Below are 25659 nucleotides of genomic sequence, written 5' to 3'. Positions count from 1 at the left end.
ATCCCTTCTGCCATACTGTGTTGCAGAAATAAAAGAAATAAAAAGACACATCCACGCGTCTCGTCTTCATAAATACGGCAGCATCGTGGAGATGAAGACAGTCACTGTTGTGACACCCGTCACATATGTGTTTGTTATACAACTGAATGGATAACAAATTACATGTGTGACGGGTGTCACAACAGTGACTGTCTTCATCTCCACGATGCTGCCGTCTTAATGAGACCAGACGCGTGAATGTGTCTTTTTATTTCTTTTATTTCTGCAACACAGTATGGCAGAAGGGATGGGTGAAGTCGCATGGGTTTCGCCTTGTGATTAACCGGAATCTCCTCGAGATTGTTCTCAAATGCAAAACATTGTAGATAACAAAACAGAATTAACAACGTGTGATCGTATAGTGGTTATTTACAGAAAAAGAGAATACAACACAAGTTTACTGTTATTTACAAGATGTCCCTGAACGCATCATAGGCGGAGACTCGGCAGAACACGCGGTGCGCTTGTAATGGCTGGCGCACAGTTCAACCCGCCACGGACACTCACGGGCAAATGAAACACGACACAAGAAACTAAATATTGTTCAATAAAAACGAAATGAAACAATTATTACCTGCAACACAGTATGGCAGAAGGGATGGGTGAATTCGCATGGGTTTCGTCTTGTGATTAACTGCGCAATAGAAAAGCACTATGAAGCACATGTGCTCCAAAGTTCCACTCGACAAAACGTGAAGTAAATAATGACACAAAAAGTAATCTGGACTCGAAATGAATAAGGGAACTAATTAGATAACACTAGACAGTACAAAAGTAGAAACAAAATTGCGACTCACCCTGAATCTCCTCGAGATTGTTCTGGAAACTATGGGCGGGACATGGTGCCACACTGTGCGCCGTTGCGTCACTTCCTTCATAATTTAATAATCTAAGTGCACAACTCCGTTACACATGTACATATTTGAAATTGTCTGAGCGTTTTTTCTATATCCATGCAGAAGAAAGGTGCAATCTTACAAATAGGGCATACTAGTGTTACTCGTGTAACACAGTAGCTGAGTAATCCGATGTACTTAAGTTTTTGTTGGACAAAATTGGCAGTAGTGGAAACACATTTTTACTCATCAGGCCAGAAATTGTCGTCAGCTTTATTTCAAAACGTTGCAGTTTAGCCTCCAACCATCGGAGGAAGCACCGTATTTTAAAAGTGACTGTGACGTCACGCATTAAACCGGAAGTGGTTGTTCGATGTACGCACTGCGATGACTTCCCTCGGTGAATCGGTTTGAAGCAAAAGTCGGAAAAGACGTGACGAAACGACCAATTTCGTGTGAATTGCCATGAAGACTGTGTTTGTTACCGTTGGTACTACAAGCTTTGACGATCTCATCGAGGAAATTACGTCCGCCGAGACTCTTAAGGTGATTTCAATTGGCGCCTGTCTGTATAAAGGCAATTTATTGCCGACGTATTTGCATTTACAGGACTAATCAAGTGTGATAAGTACTTGTACTGTGTACCTAGCGAGAAGTAAAGATACTTGTGTAGGAAATACTTCGTTAAAGGACTTTGGTACGAGTGTTATTCCACGCCGCTGTCATTTACTGGTAAATGCATTGCCTGTTTTGATAATTTGGTGCAGTAAAAGATAACTGCATATAAAATAGTTTCCTTTGAAGTACGTCACCAGTGGACATCTAATTGCTGACAGTCTTATTAAGCAGAACTGATCCGACAACAAGCGCTGGAGGATCAAACATCACAACAAAAATGTTCAAAAAAAGCTAAACTATACCTACTCGAAATACATCTTGTAACAATATATTTCAATTTAGACAAAGAATGTTCTGTGCTCGAAGCTTCACAAGACAATATATTCTCCATTAGTTGTGCTGTTGTGTCATTGTTCATTTACCTGCATAGAATGGCTGTTTTTATATTTTATTTTATTTATTTTTGGGTGTGGTCAGATACTGGATTTTAATCACTGGCTTCATCCTGGACAATGCAATTGGATAGACTGAAGCCTTGCTACAAATTACACAAATTACCCAGCAATTGCCTATAGATGCTACAATAGCATGCTAAAACTGTAGTTTAGTATTCTATGTGTCTTTGGTGAATTAATCAGTGATGCAATTATATTGTATTTTTTATTCCAGTTGAATAAGCCACCGGTTCTTTTTTTGTTCCTTTATTTGTTTTCACCTCCAGGCATTAAAGAATCGTGGTTATGAGCGTGTGGTTCTCCAAGTGGGAAGAGGATCCGTTCTCCCAGTTCCAAAGAACTTTCCGCATGTCACCCTGGAGGTTTTTCGCTTCAAGGATTCCATAGCCAACGACATGGAAGAAGCAGACCTCATCATCAGCCACGCGGGCAAGTAAAAATCTCAGCTTGTCATGTATACAATTATATGGGACAGAAATGCCAAAGTGTCATAAGGAGGGGGCACCTGACTTTCCAACATTGTGTGTGTCTATGTGTGTGTGTCCAGTATGTTATAAACAGCCGTACGTGTCACTGTGGGTGGTCCTTGAGAATTTTGAACGGCACTTAAAAATTAAATGTATTATTATTTTGTGTGGTGACCATGACAAAGCATGACCCAAAGAGTGTAAAAATTGATGAGGTTCGATTCAAGCCAAGTAATGGATGAGTCAATGTCACTGTTTGTTTTGCGCCGCGAGAGTGGCTGCCTTTCCAGCAGCTCATGTATTTTGTTTTTCTACTTTCATTCCTTTCATCACTTTGCTGCTGTGAAATGTAAATTTCTCCACTGTGAGACTAATAAAGGCAAATCCAATCCAATCCAATCCATATTTGTAAGTCAATTATTTATTTTTCAGTCTTATTTTCATAAATTGTTTTCAGATGTCACAAAAGCAAGGCATATTGATAGAAATGGGTCAGCTGTTTTTGGTGAAGCCAATATATCTTCTGCTGATTCCTGAAAAACGGAAAACACTAAAATCAAAGTTTTGGAGGTAAAACAGCGTCTACTTTTTGTTTTGGGACAGTATGTCCTTGCATTGTCGCAAATTCACAATTTATTCCCAACAATTCCTAAAAAAATTACGATCACAGTCCATTAAAAGGCGTTGAAAAGACATATGAACTGGAAATGGGAACGGTCCTATTGGTTCCACGGAAAGGCTGAGGAATGCAGATCTTGTTTCTGTCAGGGGCCGGAAGCTGCTTGGAGGCATTGGATGCCGGCAAAGCGTTGGTAGTGGTGGTCAATGACATGCTGATGGACAACCACCAACTGGAACTGGCCAGACAGCTGCACAAGGACTCACATTTGCTCTACTGCACTTGCCCGTATGTAATGTAGATCTGGACAGGGGTTCTCAAACTTCTTTGGGTCCAGGAAAAAAAATCAAAGCACACACTACTTTGAATTAAACACCACATGGAAGCATAAAACAGGGAGTTCCATAGTTTTTCTCATTGATTGACATGAACAGAAAAATGGAAGCACTAAAGCTGAGGGAAAATAAAATATATTCTCGATCACTTTATAACCCTCTAAACATGATAGCTTATCACATACTTGCGGATATTCTCATTCATCCGTGGTCAGTTTTCAGACCGTGCTTTCTCGAATGAGAGGTCAAACGTCTCCCAGGACAACCAGAGCGCTCCAGTTGCGATGGATTCAATGCTCTAAGAAAGATACATACTGTAGTCCCGTTAACATATATGGTCAGTTTGACTTCTGAATTCATCAAAACAAATCAGACCGATTTTATTCAAACCATAATGGGAAAGAATTGCACATACAAAGCAAAAGCGGATTTAAAATAGTGGTCAACGTGGCCTTGTCACAGTATTTTTCAAACAGGTTGCAGCGATAAAATTCAAAGTTAATGATTATTTGCTGAAAACAATGTTTATCAGTTTGAACATTAAATATCTTGTCTTGGTCATATATTTAATTCAATATCCGTTGAGCATGATTTGCTAACAACATACTCCATTGGAATTGGGTTTGCATTTGTGGATCTGTTTTTTTTATTTTTAAAACGATTCCCCTACTCCTTTAGTCACAGCATTCCCTCATCCCATATCCATAATGATTTATGACAAATCATTTTGCGGACCCCAATTTTGAGAACTCCAGGAGGACAATATAGAAATTATGCTGAAAATGAATTTTAGTAAGAGTTCACTCGTGCCCCCCCCTGTTTTTTTTCTCTTCTCTCAGAACACTGACTGAGACCCTGAGGAACATGGACCTTTCTGTCCTTAAGCCTTTTGAGCCGGGTCAGCCCCAGAAGTTTGCAGACTTTATGGACAAAGCACTTGGACTACGGTGAAGCTTTACGTCACTGTGAATATGAATTTTGATGGAAGATGAACTTTTTTCCCCACAAAGGGTTAACTCACTGGCCTTTAAGCCCACCCAAATGTTACCCAATGCCCATGACATGGTCAGCTCAGATGAGTGCCAATCAAGTGCCACTTTCAAGTGACAGCAGAAATGTTATAATGCGGAAACAGTCATATCCCCAACGGGTGCCTTTGTATCAGGTCAAAGTCAAAAGGTAAGCAAAGCTGCATTGAATCTTGATCGACGCACACATTCTAGTGTTACGTTGATCAGCGGAGCATACTCAATTTCTTGGCCAATTTGTTCTGAGGATATTTTGATAAAAACATGCCACAGATATATTATGGGTCCACACACATGTGAAGTGTTTTTAATTGTGAAGACAATAAAATACAATATGTCTGTTTAACAACATTATGTTGAATCATGTATACTCAGTAACGCTAAACTAGTTTTTTGTTTTTGTTTTTCCAGTCAGTTTTGTCTGCACGTTATCAGTCATCTGAGGCTGGGAGTCTTTGTTGACATCCCTCCAATAAACCTAGCCAAGCTAATGTTCATCTCTCACTTTTTTCCCCTTTGTCAGCATATAAAACTACATCTACAGTCAACCCTTGTTAAAAAAAAGCTGTTTAGTTTCTGTAATGTAAAAAATATTCTGCATAAAAATCCATATTTTAGCGCTGGTTCACTATTTATATTTTAGTTTCATTAAAAATATGATTACAACCTGTAAGCACAATGAATATGCTGTTGTGATGATCCTAGTGGGACAAATGTGCAACACACAGGCAAGCTATACACTATTTACACTGTAATCTGATCGCCAAGTCAAGGTGACACACACTTTCACACGCGGACGCATACACAATTGGTATTTGCTGGAAGTTCACACCTGCTGGTCGCCTATAAACGGAGGCTTGACCTAACCTTTCCAACTACCTTAAGGTATTTCGACACCATTTAATAAATTAAGCATACTACATGAAAATTGACATTTGAGTTCTGTTTGACAAAACAAATGTAAAAATGTAATTTATAACATGGAAGACTCCACATGTCAAAAGGAAATAGAAATTGTCATATATGTCCTCTTTTGGAGTGTTGTTCAATCAATCTTTGGGATAAACAGATTTTTGCTGACGTTGATCGCAAGTGTGATGCTTAAATTTGACATGCTTTTTTTATGTGTGTACCCTGCTCAATTGGTTCTCTTCTGTTTCACAATCCCAGCATCTGAAGGATATGCTATCGTAACTATGAAACAGGTTTAACATTTACAATAGTTCAGCCCTACCTGTTTTCTGAGCGCTAATTTATTTGAGAAACAATTGAACACTGAACAAACCCTACACAATGGTGTCAAAGTCAAAGCCCCGGGGCCAAATCTTGCCCGCCACTTCATTTTATTGGGCCCGCGAAAGCAAATTGAACTTGTTAAATTCCATGATGCTTGCGAAAGTCCGAACCAAAAATTGAAATTGCCCAATGTAAACCACAATAACAGTATTTTTTTTTTTACTTTGAAAACCTCCAATCATCAGGCCTTTGCAAAGGAGGCAAAAATCCTAAAATTCCTCACGATTGCCGCGTTCATTGAGCTATTTTCAACTCTTCTCAATTCAGCACAGAGAATAATGGAATTAAGCATTTGAATCCGCCACGCAGACGGTTCCGAACTGATTGTTTGCCCTCCGCTTGTTCAGACCGGTTCAGCCAGCCTCTTCAACGGTATCCGCATGATGTTTGCGCAAAGCTGCGAGTAATTTAATTGCGTTGGACACTCACTCTGTCTTGCTCTCTCACTGTCATGTGTGACTGCAATTCTTATTTTTTTCCTCCCTTCCATTGAGCCTTTTTTGTCACTTTGCATTGCTAACCAACAAACAAGAAGTCGGTTGTAATAAGTCACTCAACATGCCTTTTTGCCCACACAATGCCAGGAACTGTACTTAACTGTTATTAATAATGGGATTTATTTTTTTCATTTTTAAGTTTTGCATCAACCCTCCGTCTTTACATCCTGCAGGTTCTTGCTTTCAGTTCTACTTTTGCCTGAGATGAGATTGTTTCGTTTTAGGAGAATTTTAAAAAGTCAATTTCATTGAAAACTGTACTTGGGTAGAATAGTAGAATCCGTCCTGTTACTAGAGTTGTCAACTAATTTTTCCACATCTGATGTTCTGTTATTAAGACTCCTGGGAACTGTTTTTTTTAAAGTGTGTATAAAGAACAAAAATGCAGCATATAATTCATATTCACTGTGACGTAAAGTTAAAAATGACAACTTAGATCCGCTTGAGGTCAGCGGGGATGCCGTGACTCCTGTTTTTGTAAGTGTGTGAAAACAACTCGATTTAAAACTGTTACGCTGAGCGCTTTAAGAACAATCCTCCTATTCATCACAAGAGAACTGGACTGTGCAAGGCCATGGAACGAGTCACAACTGGGTCATTCCAAAATGAACTTTAACAAACAACTTCAGAGATATACTACTCATGAAAAAATGTTGGCGGTACCCAGATTTGGTGACAATTTTCACGTTGAAACATTTAGCACTAAAAACCTTGTGTAAGGTTTTGAATTTGTAACCTTTCAATGTTCAATATTTTTGTTATAACTTTCTATTCTACAAGAAGCAGAATGAAAAAAAATGACAACATGTCTGTTGCATTGCTTCAAATTCAAATACCAGTAAGAATCAGGAAAATTGGTGCTAGATTATTGACTCAGATATCAGTGGTTTAGATTTGTAGAGCAGAAATGTTGATGTTCTGTGTGCTGTGGTCAAAGTTACCCCCCAAAAAGTTTTGGAGAGTGTTGGGCCCTCCCCGTGGAATCCATTTTGTCCATATAAAGTGCCCAAAAATGTGTCAACCATCAATACTCGTTTTGTACAAACGTGCTTATACGTATTTTCATTACTTCAGAGCAAATACAGTTTACACTGTACTTTTTGATCACCTATAGTATTTAGATTTCATTGAGGAAGAAATTACGAAATGATTTCTGAATCATTCACTCATTAATTTGCCCTAATAACTAATTTACAATATAGGGAGTTTAATCTTACACATGTACACACATGTTTCGTGGCTGTATTTAAAAACATGTGTGAGCATTTCAAAGCCCTTTGGCAAAAAGGCAGCTTAACCAATCCAATCAAAGACTTAGTTGCATTTATGTTTGTCTCATCAAGACAAATGGAGCAAGTTTCATGTTGCGGATTGTTGGTTAATACATGTATCATGTTTCAATTAACTGTGAGTCTTAGTGTTCACAGGCTCACATTTTATTGCTTTATTCTGTAATTATTATGGTTGCTGATAGCAATATGTGTCCAAGACAAACAATTAGGAACAAAAGTTTAATTTATCAAATTATAATTGTTTGTTTTTTTGAATAACGAGCTTTGTGTACCAAATAGCGGTCATGTTGTTTTGCCCAGGGTCCTTGTGTACACTTTTTTGCAGTTTGCATTTTGGGACATTTACTTCCGCCCTTCGACTTTCAAACCCGCCCCCACTTATCTGTGATTGGTCACATTTACATCGAATCGCCAGGTCGCCCGCCTCTTCTTTTTGTGAATTGTCATTGTTCATTCGCCTCTATATCGGCATATATATTATTTTTTCTAGCGAACATTTCAAAACACCTACGACTATTCATAAAAGACGCACCAAATATACAACTAAGCAAAATTACCAAGTATTAAAAAAAACTGAACCATAATCTAAATTGCAAAGCTCGTCGGGTCCGAATTTGCCGTGATTGGCCAAGGTCACATAGGAAACATCAGTTTTCCAGCCCTTTCTTCACATTGATTGGCTGCCTCATGACCAGACCCGCTCACATCTCGCCTCCTCTTCTTGGTTGTGATTGGCCACCTTGTTACTGTAGCTGTCAGTTCTCACGTTGGCAGCTTTCGTTTGGCTCCGTCGTCACTTGTCTGCCGGGGCAGAAGAACACCGTACACTGCCTCCGGTTCCCGGCTGCTCCGGTCCTCCTCACACTCCTCCTCACACTCCTCCTACGCCTTTTGTTACCAGCAGAACCCAGCGGAGGGTCCATAAGACATCGCCGCGTCCATGTAATTTTCACACTGCGCTGGAAAATGATCATCTGCACGAATAAAATGGAGTATCCTCTCATGAAACCGGTGCCAGAGAGTCCAGAAACAGGTAGGCGAAGGTGGCTAATTTAGGGGAGCGTCTAACGGCGAAGAATCATTGCAAAAATTAATTCATTTTATTCCAACGCTCTCAAAATATTTTCTTAAATGGTATCTTTTATTTCATTTTAATTCATTCCACCGCCGCCTACTAAACCGATATTGTTCCAACTCTTAGCAAATTTGAGCCGGTAACTTTAACGTAACATAATTAGGAAACACACATACATATACATGTATATCGTGAACCAAATTGAAACTTTCTATTCATACATATAGAGTCACGTAGTTTTTGAGTATTCATCAAACAATTTATCGGATTGTTCCTTTACAGTATAAAGCCACATTCTCGTCACTCTTATTAAGACATGTCGTGCTTATGTGACTTAATTGTATTCACTTGGTTTGTATTTGATTCATGTATTATCGTTTTTTTTGACAAATTGACATCTGTTTGACAAACAGCGCATTTTAGTTTGATTGTGTGTTGAAATGGATGAAATATACAAGGTTCACACAAGGTGGGGGGTGACGTCAGTCCGAGAAGATTTGGGTAGAAAAGTGTCAAGTGAAGACATACAGTACAGCCACAGCAAAATCTCTACAGTCTAGCATTTTTGATCCAAATCGATTTCGTTGCCTTGCACCACCTGTTTTACGCTGTGTTTGCAGCTCAACAAGGACTGCCAATCAAACTTGTTTTTCTCTTGTGCCACTGCTGTTTTCTTTGCAACCGACACGGGGGCGCTGTCTCAAGTAGTCCAAAAAAAGAGGAGAGACATATTTGCCGCAGATGAAATGGAGCAAAACGGGCAGGCAGGAGGAATGTGAGAACAGGAGCAAGGCCACTCGTTGCCATCAAATTTCAACGTTTTTCGAGCACAGAAGCCGAATCTAAAGTAATGAATGATAAATCTACGTTTTTTAAACAAGTAAAATCCACAGTTAGAAGTTTCTATCACTCATTTGCATTTTTTTCACCCTGCAGCAGAGTTTTGTTTGTCTTGTTCTTCTTTCCCATGGGGCCTTTTCTGTCTGGGAAGCATTTGGCCATTGATTTCAACATCTTGGTACCTAGTCTAAGATTCATGCAGTTGTCTGCTCTTTGTCAATAGAAAGACCATTCAGTGCAAAAGTTGTTTTGCTAGATTTGTTTTTCCAATGATAGTGCTAATTTTTGGCCTACTGATACACAAACCTTTCCAGTAAATTGCTCAGCTACAATAGTGACACTATGAGGTTCAACCAGTCCTTTCCAAACATATGGAATAAATCCTCATATATCCTAAAACCTTGTTATCCTACATAAGGTCCATATACTAGTCTGCTGTTTTTGACCATAAATTTATACTTCACTTCAATTCCTCACAGAGGTAAAGAGTAACAAAACTGCTCTTGCGGACATCTTTTTGCGACAAGCACTGCTCTTGACACATGAGATGATAGCTCGAAGAATTTGATGTCACTACTTGAGTCATTAAGATGTCAACAACTGCACCGTTTAGTAACATGAACTGTAGTTGTGCCACCGTTGTCATACTAGTAGTGAGCGCTGGACGTTAACAAGAAGAATTTTATATGTTCCTACTGGTGGCGGCCCGGTAGTCGAGTGGTTAGCACACCGGCTTCACAGTGCAGAGGTCGCCGGTTCGCGTCCCGGTCCGGCCCCCCTGTGTGGAGTTTGCATGTTCTCCCCGGGCCCGCGTGGGTTTTCTCCGGTCCTCTGGTTTCCTCCCAAAAACATGCATGGCAAATTGTCACCTACGTGTGAGTGTGAGAGTGACTGTAGTATGTCTTTGTGTGCCCTGCGATTGGCTGGCAACCAATTCAGGGTGTCCCCCGCCTCTTGCCCGAAGACAGCTGAGATAGGATGAGGAATAAGCGGTACGGAAAATGGATGGATGGATGGATTTTCCTACTTGTGTGGACAAAGAGCTTATGAACATTAAGCTGAGTATCAATGATTGATAACAAATGCTCAAAGAACTTGATGAAAAGCCCCTTTCATCACATTTATTTGGTTTCCTTGATGAAGTGGCTACTAATACATGACACAACACATGCTATTTATTAGACATTGTAATGTTAATGTGGAAACCTGTAGTTTAACTTAATTCTAAAAGTAGTATTAGTGGTCCAAAAAAAATCTACTGCACCTTTGACATTTATAAGTAGTACCACAAGTATGCATTCGCCACCTAGCTCCTCACTACTGTTATGTAAGTTGTCTTAGTAGTATGCCAAAATATAAAGATGAGTATATGTGAGGACAAATGCATACTGTACATGAACCTTAAGGATAGAGTACAAAGGCTCCAATAGCTTTATGGAACGGAAGGAGGCTATCACTGTGTGCCTACTGTTTGGGCCGAGTATGACGGTACAGTAATTTATGAGTAAACTGGACTAGTCATGAACTTGTCATGGAAAAAAAAGTTACCAGTAAGAAATAATGCACTGAATTAGTTTGCAATTGCGAGGACAAAAGAAGACTACATGTGCTCATAATTTATGTCGGATTGGAATAAATGCTCCATGGGAAGGCCTAATCCACATTATTTGTTTGTTTGTTTGTTTGTTTTGAAGCTGAAATTAGTCATACAGTACTTGAAAGTTTTTTTTTCTTCACCCTGAGCGCATTTCTTTTCTTCTACTGCTGCTTCTTTCCTCTTCTCTACACCCTTCTTCCTTCCATCTTCTTCCCCCTCTTGCTTCTTCTTCTACTCCTCCTCTTTGTTTCCATCCTGTGGCCTATTTGGCCGATTTTGCGCAACCGCGGCCAACCTCAGTTCAGGTTGCATGGCCAAAAGCAGCGCATGTGTTTCCGGATGAATTTGTGCCATGGCCCACCGCATCATTTGGACGCAATTGGCATGCGGATTGAATGTCTTCCTCCTGCATCTGTGACTCACAAAAAAAAAAAAAACCACACACACACACACACACACACACACACACACACGACTCAAGATGTCACATGTATGCCGTGAGAAGCCATCTTGTTTGCTTTCTTTTGTGCATTCATCACGCCTGTCATCCTCCTCGTCTTTGTCTCCTTTGACTCCCAATGATGTTTTTCAATATCCCCGCGTGGGAACGGGAAGAAGCTCTCTGATCAATAAACAAACAACAACCTGACTGTTCTTTCCTTCATTTTCGACTGTCTCCTAATGCCCTTGATCTTTTTTTCTGCATTTTTTTTTCCACAACATAAGCCAACTATGCAAAATCTGTGAAGTTCTATCAGATTGTGGAGTCATTACAGTGGGTTCTTCTCATTATATGATGCTATGCATGGCTCTTTAAACCTCCTTGTGCAGTGTTAAGTTCATGTCTTGAAATCCAAAAGGTAATTAACCGATGAATCAAATTCTGAAAAACAACGGTGAGTTGCAGCAATAGCTGTGCTGCAATTGCACTCTTTGTGCTTACTATAGTTGCTGTCGCATTACGTGCACAAACGCCTTGGCAGTCATGCCCTCCTCCATCTCACTGTTTACTGCTACTGAACAAAAATGTGCTTTGTAATAGCTCCCATTGTCTCCGAAATGATGATTTACTCCTTTTAGCATTATCTGCCCACATGCTTGGTGTTTTTTTTCCTCTCCTTTTCATATGGGTGCTTATCACCAACCCTCCCTCATTTTTTTTGCGCATGAGAGGTGTTTGTCTGTCCTTCTCAAAAGCGCTGTTGTCTGGACAAGAGGGGAGTGTGGAGGGGGAGGGAGAGAAAGAGAGAGGGGGGGAGAGGGGGACAGCGAGAGGTGCGGGGAGGGGGTTTTCAAATGCTTTTAAATTTAAAAAACATATATTAATAGTGCTTATCTTTTGCAACATCATCTTGAAATGAAAATAAAACATTCCACAGTAATCCAACTGGACCCTTCGCACCCTCCCCACCACCGTTTCCAACTCCTCTCTTCATGCAGGTGCTACCCATCCATGCGCACCAAGTCCAGCAGACATTTAAACAGCTTCTTCCCCCTTCCCCGTTACACCTCTAAAAAGTAACCCAAATCTAACTGTATAGTGCCTCTTTGCAATTTTGCACAACCCTGTGGAACAGCATCCCGTTATAATCATTGTCACTCCAGCTCGGTACTCACTTGAACCACTGTTACTAACCTATGTAATCTCCAACACTAGACACTTTGAGGCGCTCAGGGATATCTGCATAATTGCACACTTGTTTTTCCTACAAATACGGCGACTGATTAATTTAAAATTGGTCACTGATTTTCTGCACCAACTGTACAACTGTTAGGGTATTTTATTCACTTGAGTTCTGCTTGATACCTTGCACATTGTTTCAGTTGTTCATAAGAGGTACCACTTACATTATAATAATAATAATACATTTCATTTATAAATTCCTTTCAAAACTGTCAAGGTCACTTTACAGTCACAGGATAAGTTTTTCTGTGGGTGAGCAGCAGCAACCACACACGCCAGAGTTCACTCAACCCGGAAGTAACTCAAATAGGTAGAAAGCTAGCTAATAGATAGCTCTCAAGGTAGCTAGCTAGCTAGCTCGATAGCTAACAGGTGTCAAAGTCAAGGTCCGGGAACAAAATCCCGCCGGCCTCATCATTCTTTTCGGCCCGCGAAAGCAAATCAAACCTGTGAAATTCCATGTTGCTTGCTAAAATCCTAACCAAAATTTCATATTTTTGGATGTAAACCACAATAAGTTATTATTCTTGACTTCATATTAGAAAACTATTTATTCATTAATTTGTTGTTCGCTCTATATGTTATATGTGGAGGGTATTAAAGATTCGAATGGCTTCCCCAAAGTCATAACGGCCCTCGAGAGGAAACCATAACGACAATGTGGCCCGCGGCAAAAAATGACTTTGACACCCCTGCTCTCACCAATTTGATCTGGAGTTAGCGACACCAAGGCCTGCTCGCAGGCCTTATTTCCTGGCTAACTGTACCTCCACCTCTAGTGGACTTTAGTCAATCACACCACACTTTTCATGAGTCGCAGTTGCAGCTGTAGTTGCAGTGAAGGTTGTCTCATCATAAGATAGTTATGAAGGGAAGGATTGACTCAGAAGTAGCACTACTGAAGGCCTACAGTAGGTGTCAAATAAGACGGATCGCCACTTGTATACTGTATTGTAAAAGAAAAAAAATCTGCAATTGAGCAGGGATTCACCAATGATCATCACAAGTATCGGTTCCTGTCTGGATACGCAATACCGTGATTAAACACATGAGGAAGGAAATGATTCATGATTCAGTCTGCCACGCCTTCCCATGAAAGGCGTCTTGAATGAAGTTTCGCTTTCACATAAAGCGACACTTTTGCTTGCCTCAGCTGTGGCTCCGCTTCCCCTCCGACACACACTTGAATTACGAAATGACCCCACAAATGTCCTCATCGTTTCCCCTCCGAAACGATCACGATGGCAAAACACATTGCCCAATTCACACATTTTGTCCACTTGTTTATGGAGGATGAAGAAAATCACAGATAGAGGCTTCCATGTCCTCATTTTTTAATACTGCGTATGGTACACTTCAAATTACTGTTCATTTTACTTTTTATAAAGTACAGTAAAGTCTCGTTATATCGATATTCAAGGGAGTCCGAAAAATATCGATATAACCGGGACTATCGATATATCCGACCCTGCGCGCATGTAATTTTCTCCTTGCGTGCATAGAAATAGTATCGATATAACCGGGACTATCGATATATCCGATATCGATATAACGAGACTTTACTGTACCTCAAGTAAATTTTGTTGCAAACTGTTGAGTAATTTTTTCTCGCCTGTTATTTATTCGATCAGGCGATGGTAAGCAAGGAAAAGGAGCGCGCCTCTCTGCTGCTGATCAAGTCGGCACCAGGCCGCGGCAGCGTGGACGCCGTGTCGCAGCAGATGGCCTCGCACCCGCAGTACCTGGAAAGCTTCTTGCGAGCGCAGCATTACATCCTGCACATGGACGGACCTCTGCCGCTGCCTTGTCGCCATTACATCGCCATCATGGTGCGTCAATGGACTGTTTTGGTTGATTTACCTTTGAGAAATAATGCTATGTATTTTTGAGCAAGTAACGGAGTGTCTTCCAGAGCAAAAGGCAGAATATAGATCATAATACAATCACGTATGCGAAGTCCACTTGTATGACCATCCCTTTAACTTTGACTTCATCATCATGATAATGTGGTGCATCCAGATGTATTAATTCCATGACCATGCTATGACTGAAAACATAACAGGGAAATGCCCTAAAACAATTCCAGCCTACCTACAACCTCGCAAAAAAAGAAACAATGTTTATGATCTGTTTTTAAATCAAGAAAATAGCACTCTATAATATCGTTCTTGATATATATATATATATATATATATATATATATATATATATATATATATATATATATATATATATATATATATATATATATATATATAGTAAAGTCTCGTTATATCGATATTCAAAGGAGTCCGAAAAAATATCGATATAACCGGGACTATCGATATATCCGACCCTGTTTGCATGTAATTTTCTCCGTGCGTGCATAGAAATAGTATCGATATAACCAGGACTATCGATATATCCGATATCGATATAACGAGACTTTACTGTATATATATATATATATATATATATATATATATATATACTTTTAAAAACAGGCTGTAATGCCATCATGAAATACTGTACATCGGTCAGGATGATACGACACACTAGTCCTTCTGGCCACAGGGGGCAGTATCATTCAGGCATACAGATGGATAAACAGTACAGAGCTGGTCACTACCCAGCAAACCAGAATAAGTTCAGTTGTTCTTTGGAGAACATGAAGAATATATGCCAGTGTTTATTGTTGTCTGTGTATGTGTGTAGATGCTGTATTTTTGTTCACGTGTAAATATTCGTTAATGCACTACAACACCCATGCAAGCCATGCGGTTATGTTTTTGCTTCGCTTGTTAGCATTGAGCTAAACCAAGAGTGTCAAACACATTTTCTGCCGCGGTCTACATTGTAGTGATGGTTTCCTCTCGGGGGCCGTTATGAATTTGGAGAATCCATTAGAAGGTTTAATCACCTACACATGTTAAAGACGAGACAAACATAGAATGCACAACAAATTAATGAATTATTAGTTTTCAAATTGGATGTAAAAAATAATGAATGAATGAAATTTTGGTTCGGATCTTAGCAAGTATCATGGAATTGATTTGCCCATGCGGGCCGAATAAAATGATGTAGCGGCCAGATTTGGCCCCCGGGCCTTGACTTTGACACCTGTGGGCAAAACGGACTGAACTAATTTATGCGGTCCTTTAGATACACCACATGTAATTATGTTATTTTTAAAATGTGTTTGACAGTTAAACTTAAACTAGGTGTGGCGAGAAAAAAAATGTCACATCACTACTTCTTTAAAAAAATCAGATTTTTTTTCCCCCTCAAAAATAGGCAAATTCCCATCCCCCTTTTCCAGAAATTGGACATTTTAACACTGAAAAAAAAAACAAGAACAGATGATTGTTCTGATTCCTTGATTCTGTCTGGAACATGTTACAAAACAGGCAACATATTTTTTAAATATATAAAATATCAAGTTAATTTTTTTCCAAATAAAAGAAGATATTTGTGAATGTCTGCAAAAAATGTTGATCAGCTAGCCCTAATGTGAATGCGAAACCATAATATTTCCTGAAAGATGGCTGAAATTGATCTGGGCTATTTGAAGTTAACACAATTGAGCGATACAGTACTTGATTTTTCTCAGGCGGCAGCGCGCCACCACTGCAATTATCTGGTCTACCTGCACTCGACCCAGTTCCTGAGGCTGGGCGGCGACCCCCTGTGGCTGCAGGGCTTGGAGGCAGCGCCTGCGCGTCTGCGCCTGCTTGACCATATCAACAAAGTGCTGGCTCACCAGCCCTGGCTCGCCGCCTGCTCACACATCAAGGTAGGAAGAAAAAAAAGTTCACCTAAGCGCAAGGGCAAGCTTCATTGTTGCTGTCAGCGATTATTTTTGAATGTTTTTATTTTGTATCTCAAATCAATAAGTAATTTTCGGGCTGTTTTAGAGGCCAAATATGACTTCCTGCTTTTTCCTCCACTGAGGATCAATTGGCAAACCAGCTTAACTAATTCACTCCATATTGAAAGCATGACATAGAGCGCCATTCCCGAATGTGTGTGTCCGAATTTTGTTTTTTCATGCTTGGGTGCCGATAAAGCGCTGGCCATGGCCTTTGGTGATGTTTTTCCCTTCCACAAGGGGGCAGCATTTCTCTTTTTTCCATGTTAGTGCTTTGTTCCAGCTTCAGCTGTTTTTAAAGTGCTATACCAATAAATATGTATTGTATTGTATTGTATTGTATTGTATTTTGGACAGCGGCCCTCATTTCAAGCTCGTATAACTCCAGGAATTAACTTTTTTTTTCAGATGAAAGGAGAGAGTTTCTAATGCTGTATTTGAATGTTTATGTAGTCCTAAAACTCAATAATGTGTGGGTCCCGGAATTTGAGTAACAATGACAAAAACCCTGGCACTGGAGTTTTTTTGCACATTGTCTGGCAGCGAATAAATAAATAATATATTTTGTTTAAAATTGAAAGGTTATGAATTTTTTTTGAAACTTCATACCTATACTGTATATTAATTAAAATACACAGTCAAATCTAGACTGCACACGTTTATACAGGACTCACTAAAATAAATAAGTGAATGAATGAATAAATGAAGAAATAAATGAAGAAATTAATAAATAAATCAATAAATATTGTAGATCGTAATAACATGATATGCTGAAAAAAGGAACAAATTTTTTGAAATTGATGACAAACATACATTTTGGGAAACAAAGTCATCTGTGATTCTAATTTGCTTTCGACCGATGTCAATTGAGATTGATTTGTTTATTTGTTTATGTGTTTATTTGTTTACTTATTTATTTATTTACTTCTTTTTTGTATCAGTGTGTATCAGAGCACTGATAGCCGTTCTCACTAATCATCACCCGAGGAGTTTTCCTGAGGAGGTTGACAACCCCCGTTAAGTTGTCCAACATTTCCAAGGTTTCATTAAGAGGTATTAGAGGTCAAAATTTAAAGGGAGGAACAAACACAACAGTAGAAGATCTTTTGAAAAATAAATACATTACTTAATTTAAAAAAAGCTCCAATTTGTCCCGATCATCGGTATGTGTGCACCCACTCACCACCACATCCCACTTGTGTTCCCGCAGACGCTGCTGAAGTGTGGTGAGTCGTGCTGGTCTCTGGCTGAGCTAGTTCAGGCTGTGGTGATTCTGGCCCACTGCCACTCACTGTGCAGTTTCGTATTTGGCTCCAACGCCGATTCGGGCCACCCGCCGCCTCCCGGCAAGTCCCCCAGCGGCACTCCACCCACCTTATGCGCCTTTGACGCCGCGAACGGCAACCCCAACGGGCCTCTGGGTCTTGACAACGCCGCCGAGCAAAAGACACGAAGATGGGTAAAAAAAAAAAAGAATTAAAAAAACTTTTGTGGTTATGTAAAACTGAAGTAATAGTGAAATCAAGTATAGACATTTGCTCTCAGTATAGCCAATAGACCTATTATGAGTTTTGGTATTAGTCGACTGAAATTACAGAATTTTTGGACTCTATTTTAATCTGTTGAGATGACCCGGTAAATCCAAGCAACTGATACAAATGTACAGTACTTCCAATTAGCAGATAATATTTTGTGTCTGTGTTTTCGCAGCATGCGAATCCTTCCATGCTCACATTGTCCTTTTGTTTTTGTCAGTCTGTGGACTCAAGTAGCGACGTGTTGTGTCTGAAAGAGAGGATCCACAGAGCCCAGGAAGAGCGAGACAGGCGAGAAGAGCGGATGCTGCACACCCAGACACTCCAGCAAGCCGGTAAACAACATCACCCATTTCCTTTTCCTCACGTGCCATTCATTGGCTTTTCAAAAAAGAAAAGAAAAGAAAAAGAATTTGGCTCGGTTAAGGGTGTCAAAGTCATTTTTCGCCGCTGGCCACATTGTAGTCATGGTTTCTTCTCGTGGGCCATTATGAATTTGGGGAAGCCATTACAAAATTTAATCCCCTCCACCTATGACATCGAGAGCACACAACAAATTAATGAAAAACTAGTTGTCAACTATGAAGTCAAAAATAATGACTGTTATTGTAGTTTACATGGGACAATTTGAACTATTGGTTCGGACTTTAGCAATCATGGAATTTCACAAGTTTGATATGCTTTCGTGGGGCCGAATAAAATTATGTGGTGGGCCAGATTTGGCCCACCACATGGCCTTGACTTTGACACTGTGTGCTAGGTGATCTGAAAAAAATGTTCTATTACGATATTATCGATTTTGATTTATAATAACGATAAACAGTATTTATCCATCCATTTTTTGATCCGCTCATCATCACAAGGGGCGCGGCAGTACTGGAGTCTATCTCAGCCGTCTTTGGACACCCTGAACCAGTTGCTAACCAATCGCAGGGCCTACAAAGATGAACAACCATTACACCGAAGGACAATTTTTAGTGCCCAATTAACCCGCTATTCGTGGTTTTGGAATGTGGGAGGAAACCGTAGTACCCGGAGAAAATCCACGCAGGCACAGGAAGAACATGAAAATTCCACACAGGAAAGCCGGAGCAGGAATCAAATCCTGCACCACTGTGCGAAGCACTCGACCACTGGCCTGTATCCAATTACGATATACCACACTATATTTCAGTTATTCTTCCAAAAATAAATAAATGCAACGCAGAATTTTTTCTCACTTTATTTTGTGGTGACATCAAACTGATCTATCTCAGATGAGAAAGACATCTAATTGTGCTGATGTATCAAATCGTCAAATGCAGAAAGAAGCAAAGGAATCCACACATTTTTTTGCACGTTAATATAAATAGGAGGCAAAGTTTCTGAAAGAAATTGATTCAAATAAAAAGAAGTACACGAATTAAAAGAAGAGCTTCACTCAAAGGTCATTTTGAGAGCTTTCATTTGCAGGTCTGAAAACAAATCACATATGTGTTGTATAAAAAGCATCCATTTTCTGAATCCTCAATGTTAACGTACATTAAATCTTCCATGCCAACCCCAAGGTTGGAATACGGGGCGTCGTCACGTTTCCTGCTCAGTTATGTGTATAGAATTATTTTGTATTCATTTTCCCTCCAGATGCTGATCGACCAACAGCTATGCCAATCTTGTTTTCTCTGATATTAATTAATATTCATGTCACAGTTGTGCATCAATAACCGTTAGGTTTGTTGCCATCCAATGCAATTTATTTTTCCATCCCTAAAAACTAATAACCATTGATTAAAAAAATCCTGCTGTAGATTATCATTATTTCCTCTATGACAGGGTTGCCATTTTATCGTTCAGCGTGTTAACTGTTATATTATTTTTTTTTATGTTTTTTTTTTTTTTCAGATGTTGAAGACGACAACGAAATGATGTGCCTCACGGACCCGTCACGCTTTGTCACAGACCCAGATTTTGATTACCAAGAATTTGCCCGCAGGGATGAGGACCACTTCCAAGTATTTCGAGTTCAAGTGAGAGGCTTAACATGAGTGCAAGAAAGGAATTAGGATGGATCGGGATGGGGACTTTTTTTCTGTGTCTGTCCTTAGGATTACTCGTGGGAGGACCACGGCTTCTCGTTGGCCAACCGCTTGTACTCGGACATCGGCCACCTCCTGGACGAGCGCTTTCGAAGCGTCACTGCCGTGACGTCACCGCACGGGCCCGACTTGAAAAGGGCCGTCTGGAATTACATCCACTGCATGTTAGGAATTCGGTCAGACTTCATGCTCATGCGCTAAATGTTCTTTGGTTGTCGCAGTGGAAACACTGAGTGGATTCAAAGATGGTTTATGACTAACGGCAGGTACGACGATTACGACTACGGGGAAGTGGATCATCTCCTGGAGCGAGATTTGAAGCTGTACATCAAGGCTGTCGCCTGTTTCCCTGACCCCAGCAGAAATTCGGCGCGTCCATTGGGTTGGGCTCCTCCTAAAACGGCGGAGAGGGTGAGTCATCTTCCTGACGACCTTCTAAAAAGTGGAGATATTTCATGTGCCATGTTTCCCTTCAAAAGTCTTTCCCAAGTCATGAGCAGTTTGAGTAGCAACATCCCTGTACAAACTTACATAACTTCAACTACAGTAAAGTCTCGTTATATCGATATCGGATATATCGATAGTCCCGGTTATATCGATACTATTTCTATGCACGCACGGGGAAAATTACATGCAAACAGGGTCGGATATATCGATAGTCCCAGTTATATCGATATTTTTTCGGACTCCCTTGAATATCGATATAACGAGACTTTACTGTATTTTTTTCTACATTCCCATAAATTCACTTTTTTTGCAATGATTTTTCCAAACCTCAATTCTCACATTTAACTCAATTAAAACACCCCCCCCCCCCCCAAAAAAAAAAAAAAAAAAAAAAATCCCTATCGAAAGAGTTTGACTCCCTGGTCATTCTACATTTCTTGACCAATTAATTCAAATCTTTCTAATTAGAAAATGTATGCAAAATTCAGGACATTTTTTAGTCTGTTTTGCTCACTCTTAATATTCCCATTGTTTTCCAAATGTTATCAAGTGAACTAATTTAACATGTTTATACCTTTTGTCCACATCTAGCCCAAGTGCCCATACTTTCCTTTCATGACATTTCAAAATGCAAGTTTTGACCTATTGACCTTCTTCCACAATTCTTCTTGACACCCCCCGCAGTTCAAGTCATTCCACTGCTGCCCTTCAGTGTTTGTGATTTTTTTTTTTTTTTTACAAAATTTCACCACGTTGTTCATGTTATACTCATCAAAATGGCTCAAATAACACAAACAAAAAAAATGCTATCTGTATTTTCGTTCACAAAATGAAATAAAAATGAGCGTTTGTCCATAATAACTGAGTGAAACACTTGTTTTTTTCTTTAATACAGTAAAGTCTCATTATATCGATATTCAAGGGAGTCCGAAAAAAATATCGATATAACCGGGACTATCGATATATCCGACCCTCTTTGCATGTAATTTTCTCCGTGCGTGCATATAAATAGTATCGATATAACCGGGACTATCGAAATATCCGATATCGATATAACGAGACTTTACTGTATTAATATGAATCAGTAAAATATTGATAAAAGGGCTTCCCCGCATCGCCAATTTCTAGGCTGTGGAAATGATTTTTAGACCAGTAGATGGCAGGATTGGCTTTGCTCAGATCTTCGTCTCGTACTGTGTGTGTGTGTGTGTGTGTGTGTGTGTGTGTGTGTGTGTGTGTGTGTGTGTGTGTGTGTGTGTGTGTGTGTGTGTGTGTGTGTGTGTGTGTGTGTGTGTGTGTGTGTGTGTGTGTGTGTGTGTGTGTGTGTGTGTGTGTGTAATAATAATATCGTAATAATAATAATACATTTAATTTGTAAGCGCCTTTCAAAACTCTCAAGGTCACTTTACAGTCACAGGATAAGTTTTTTTCAGTGTATATACAGGTGTATATGTATGAATATATGTGTATATATGTATGTACTGTATAGATATATTGCTGTGAAGACCAAATAAAAAAACTGATGAACTCAACTAACCTTAAATTAAATGACAGCCATTCCAAAAAATTGTAACTATCATGACACTGGTGCTGTTTTCCATTGAAAATGTGCTACATAACCATGGCAATCATCTGGTCCCCCTCTTCCCCAGATCCATGTGAATTTACTCATCATGGAAGCACGTCTGCAGGCGGAGCTCCTCTATGCCCTGAGAGCCATCACTCAGTACATGGTCGCCTGAATGCGTCCCGCCAGCGCCTTGCTCCATTTTTTTTTCTTCCTTCTCCAGAGGTACACCAGCCAGCCAAAAAGCGAGCGTGCAACAAGCTCACTGACGGTGGGACAAATCTGTGGCCATATTAGGAAGAGGGCACATGTACGTTTTTGTTTTTTTCCAGATGTGCCACACCCCCTTTTCACCGTCACTATGTGCTATCCCAGTCAGACTTCAGACTACCTTCAACAAAAAGTATTTAACTTGCGGGGGACATTTCAGCTTGAAAATGCACAACAACCGTTACAGGTGAACCTGATTTGACCTTCCGTAAACTCCTAAATATGCAGCAATTATTTGTAGATTTTTTTTGTAAATCTACGTACCAACCACACACACCCTATCCATCCCTTTTCCAAACCGCTTGCACCCACAAAAAAATAGCTGCGAGGGAAAAATGTACAGCTAATGAGCGTCATCCTTGAAGTATTTATTGGTAGCCCACGCCCCCCCCCCCCCTTTTTTTTTTTATGGAAACCCCTGTTTATTTTTCCCCTGTGACCGTCCTTATTTGTAATTTATTCCAAGGGGAAACATTTCCCCAAAAATGTTTTTTTTAATTCAATTATATTAATAATTAGTTATTTGTGGATTATTATTGGGAACCTGTACTATTCTTCTCAGGACATCCCACAGTCCACACCCCTATTCACTGTATTCATCTCATTAAAAAAAATAAAATAAAAATAATAAATGAAATAAAACATCCAGCCCTCTCTACAGAAAGCCTGACAGAGCGACACAAAGGCATGGATGAGCCAATACTTGGAAATTGTTCCGGGTCAAATATTTGTTGCATGTTCCCTTATCCAAAAGCGTTGAACAGTGGTGCGTTCAAAAGTTTCAAGAAGGTCAAGTAAAAAACACCCAAAATGGTTTTGGGAATTTTATCCTGAATTTCAGCCCGGTACCCCCAAATTTTGGTGCGAAGTATACTGTCCGTCGTGTACACTCTCCTTATATTTGTAGGTGTGAAGTTTTTGCCCAACGTGGACATATTGAATGTTGTCCAGGAACAATCCTCATTCAGTGTTGTTTGAAGGACCCTTTTGGATCTCCTGAGCTGTTTTGTACAAAAAAAAGAAAGAGAACCTAACAACCTTAGTTTTTTTTTCAAGCACTTTAAAAAAAACTTTATATATATTTATAACGCAAGAAAGCAAGTGGAGAGCCGAGATGTGACATGGAATTTTTTTTTCTTCCCATATGTCTGAGGATTTTTTTCCCAATTGAAGACCTGCTGAACATTTCATAGTGACTGACTGATTGAAAACAACAACAAAATTCAGAGTAAGCTTTTGCTTGTGCGCTTTGTGGTACACACAAAAAAAGAAGTTGAGCCATTGACAAGACGATTGTCTTTGTTTTCTTTGCCCGTTGAACAAAGTGGTATTTTTCTGCTGTATGGAAACAATGCACGGTACCGTTTGCAAAACAGAACGTGCAGCAATTGTTCATTTTGTTTTGTTTATTCATTTATTCTTTTGGTTTTTGACAGATATAGTATGATGGAGTTGTTATTGTTATTGTGCTCTTTAGGATTAGCAAGTGCTTCTCAAACTGGAGTCAAAAAAGTCATTTGACGAGGTGAAAACAGTTCAAAAAGTTATGCCAATAAATCATCACAACAAATCTGACATGCTTGTCATAAAAATGGCCGTTTTTTTAATAACAAAGTGTATTATTGCTGGAATAAATAATTTCCAATGCCGAAACGCATATTTAATGTTCAAATAACTTTTTTTATTTTTTTTTAAATTGTCATCAGTTTCAAATTATAAAGAATTGAAGTGTGAAACTAAAGTAGCCTTTTTGAAACTCACAAGTTAAAATTTCACTTTCTACCCATGTTCAAGTCAGATCGACCATCTTGTAATATTATGATGACATTATCTTGAAAGAAATCAATTCTTATTCTGCTAAAATCCCTTCATTTTAGCACAATAAATTACATCTGTTCTGATCAAAATACTAAGATGTTTCTTTCTTCTCATCATGTCAAAATGTGCTTGCTTATTTTCAATTTTAAATACAAAATTCATATTTATCTTGAATGGAATGTGACTTTTTTTTTTTTTACAAAATCCGGATTTGTTGTAACATCATGACTTGATCATGGAAAATTATCCTTCTATTCCATTGACGCATTCACTGCCAGACGTGCAAAAATGTGTCCACTCCAGTGCCAGGGTTTTTGTCATTCACTGTATAACCCAACAAGTTGAAAGTACTCAAATTTTTTATGGCAACTGATTACGTCAAAATTTTAGAGTACAGTTTACTCAAAAGTTTTGAGTAACCTGTAACCTGTTTTGAGTAACCTGTACAGGTTACTCAAAAAACCTGTACAGGTTACTCAAAACAGGTTACAGGTTACTCAAAACTTTTGAGTAAACTGTACTCTAAAATTTTGACGTAATCAGTTGCCATAAAAAATTTGAGTACTTTCAACTTGTTGGGTTTTACAGTGTTGTTACTCGAATTCCAGGACCCACAGAATATTGAGTTTTAGGACTTTCAATAAGAAATCTTGGACTCTTTTCTTTCATCAGAACAAAAGAGTTAATTCCTAACGTATAAGGCTCTGCAGGAGTTATATGAGCTTGAATGAGGGTGGCTGTCCAAAATACAATGCAATACATACATATTGGTTTATATAATGCTTGAACAACATCTGAAGCTGGAACGAATAGCGAACATGGAAAAAAAGGAAGTGCTGTCCCCTTGTGAAAAAGTAAAAACATTGCCCGAGGCCATCGCCAACGCTTTATCGGCAGCGAAGCATGAAAAAGCAAAAGCCGAAAAAAAATTGCGAATGGCGGTCTACATTATATTTTCTATTCCCAAATAAATTCGTGAATGGCAGTGAATGAGTTAATAATTTGTGACATTTCATTCTGGTAAATAAATCATCGTTCTTGTAAAATCTTCAACTTTTTTGTGAGACAATATAAATTTATTTCAATGTTTCTGCTTGGAATATTAATTTGCGATCACAGTGTTGTGTCTGAGAAATAAGACAAAGTTTTTTTTCTCTCTGCAAAAGGCAACTTTCAAAATATTCTTCCCTCCTTCACATGTAACTTGCGTTAAGATTATGAGAGTCTCTTTACGTGAAACGAAAATATTTCAACCGGAACCAAAGCGTTTCCGAACCCTTTCCTGTGGTGGTTAGACGGCAATAATGAAAAAATGACAGCGCATAGAGGCACTTTTGCAATGGGAATGCACATAGTGGCTGAGTTGCGGTAGTCCAGTAGAAAAAAAAAATGTTGAACTGACTCTGTAATCTGATTTTTTTT

At 39.3% G+C, this 25659-nt stretch overlaps 2 protein-coding genes across 3 annotated transcripts; both read left to right on the top strand.

Annotated features, from left to right (window-relative positions):
- Positions 1–1223: 1223 nt before the first annotated feature.
- Positions 1224–5477, top strand: LOC148901824 (UDP-N-acetylglucosamine transferase subunit ALG13). Its single transcript, XM_088989865.1, has 4 exons — positions 1224–1421; positions 2215–2377; positions 3184–3322; positions 4209–5477. Exons 1-4 carry the CDS (start codon positions 1341–1343, stop codon positions 4318–4320), a joined length of 495 nt encoding a protein of 164 aa, XP_088845991.1. The 5' UTR covers positions 1224–1340; the 3' UTR covers positions 4321–5477.
- Positions 5478–8246: 2769 nt separating this feature from the next.
- Positions 8247–24328, top strand: sesn4 (sestrin 4). 2 transcript variants are annotated; one of them, XM_088989864.1, is made up of 10 exons: positions 8247–8493; positions 9068–9073; positions 14310–14507; positions 16268–16450; positions 17736–17984; positions 18281–18395; positions 19942–20066; positions 20145–20311; positions 20402–20546; positions 22235–24328. In XM_088989864.1, exons 1-10 carry the CDS (start codon positions 8449–8451, stop codon positions 22322–22324), a joined length of 1323 nt encoding a protein of 440 aa, XP_088845990.1. In that variant the 5' UTR covers positions 8247–8448; the 3' UTR covers positions 22325–24328. The 2 variants fall into 2 exon arrangements, with proteins under 2 accessions (XP_088845990.1, XP_088845989.1); XM_088989863.1 differs by lacking the exon at positions 9068–9073 and having other exon boundaries at positions 8247–8515.
- The last annotated feature ends 1331 nt before the right edge of the window (positions 24329–25659 follow it).

The sequence above is a fragment of the Hippocampus bargibanti genome, linkage group LG02 (assembly GCF_051943395.1).
Source record: "Hippocampus bargibanti isolate YZ-2025 linkage group LG02, ASM5194339v1, whole genome shotgun sequence".
Lineage (NCBI taxonomy): Eukaryota > Metazoa > Chordata > Actinopteri > Syngnathiformes > Syngnathidae > Hippocampus > Hippocampus bargibanti.
This window is presented reverse-complemented; position numbering and strand designations above follow the sequence as displayed.

Bases quoted from the DNA above. Each gene is read 5' to 3' on its own strand.
- LOC148901824 (XM_088989865.1), top strand. From the start codon at position 1,341: ATGAAGACTGTGTTTGTTACCGTTGGTACTACAAGCTTTGACGATCTC. The intron at 2,378-3,183 runs GCAAGTAAAAAT...TGTTTCTGTCAG, and splicing joins CCTCATCATCAGCCACGCGG to GGGCCGGAAGCTGCTTGGAG. The intron at 3,323-4,208 runs GTATGTAATGTA...CTCTTCTCTCAG, and splicing joins TTGCTCTACTGCACTTGCCC to AACACTGACTGAGACCCTGA.
- sesn4 (XM_088989864.1), top strand. From the start codon at position 8,449: ATGATCATCTGCACGAATAAAATGGAGTATCCTCTCATGAAACCG. The intron at 16,451-17,735 runs GTAGGAAGAAAA...GTGTTCCCGCAG, and splicing joins CCGCCTGCTCACACATCAAG to ACGCTGCTGAAGTGTGGTGA. The intron at 18,396-19,941 runs GTAAACAACATC...TTTTTTTTTCAG, and splicing joins CCAGACACTCCAGCAAGCCG to ATGTTGAAGACGACAACGAA.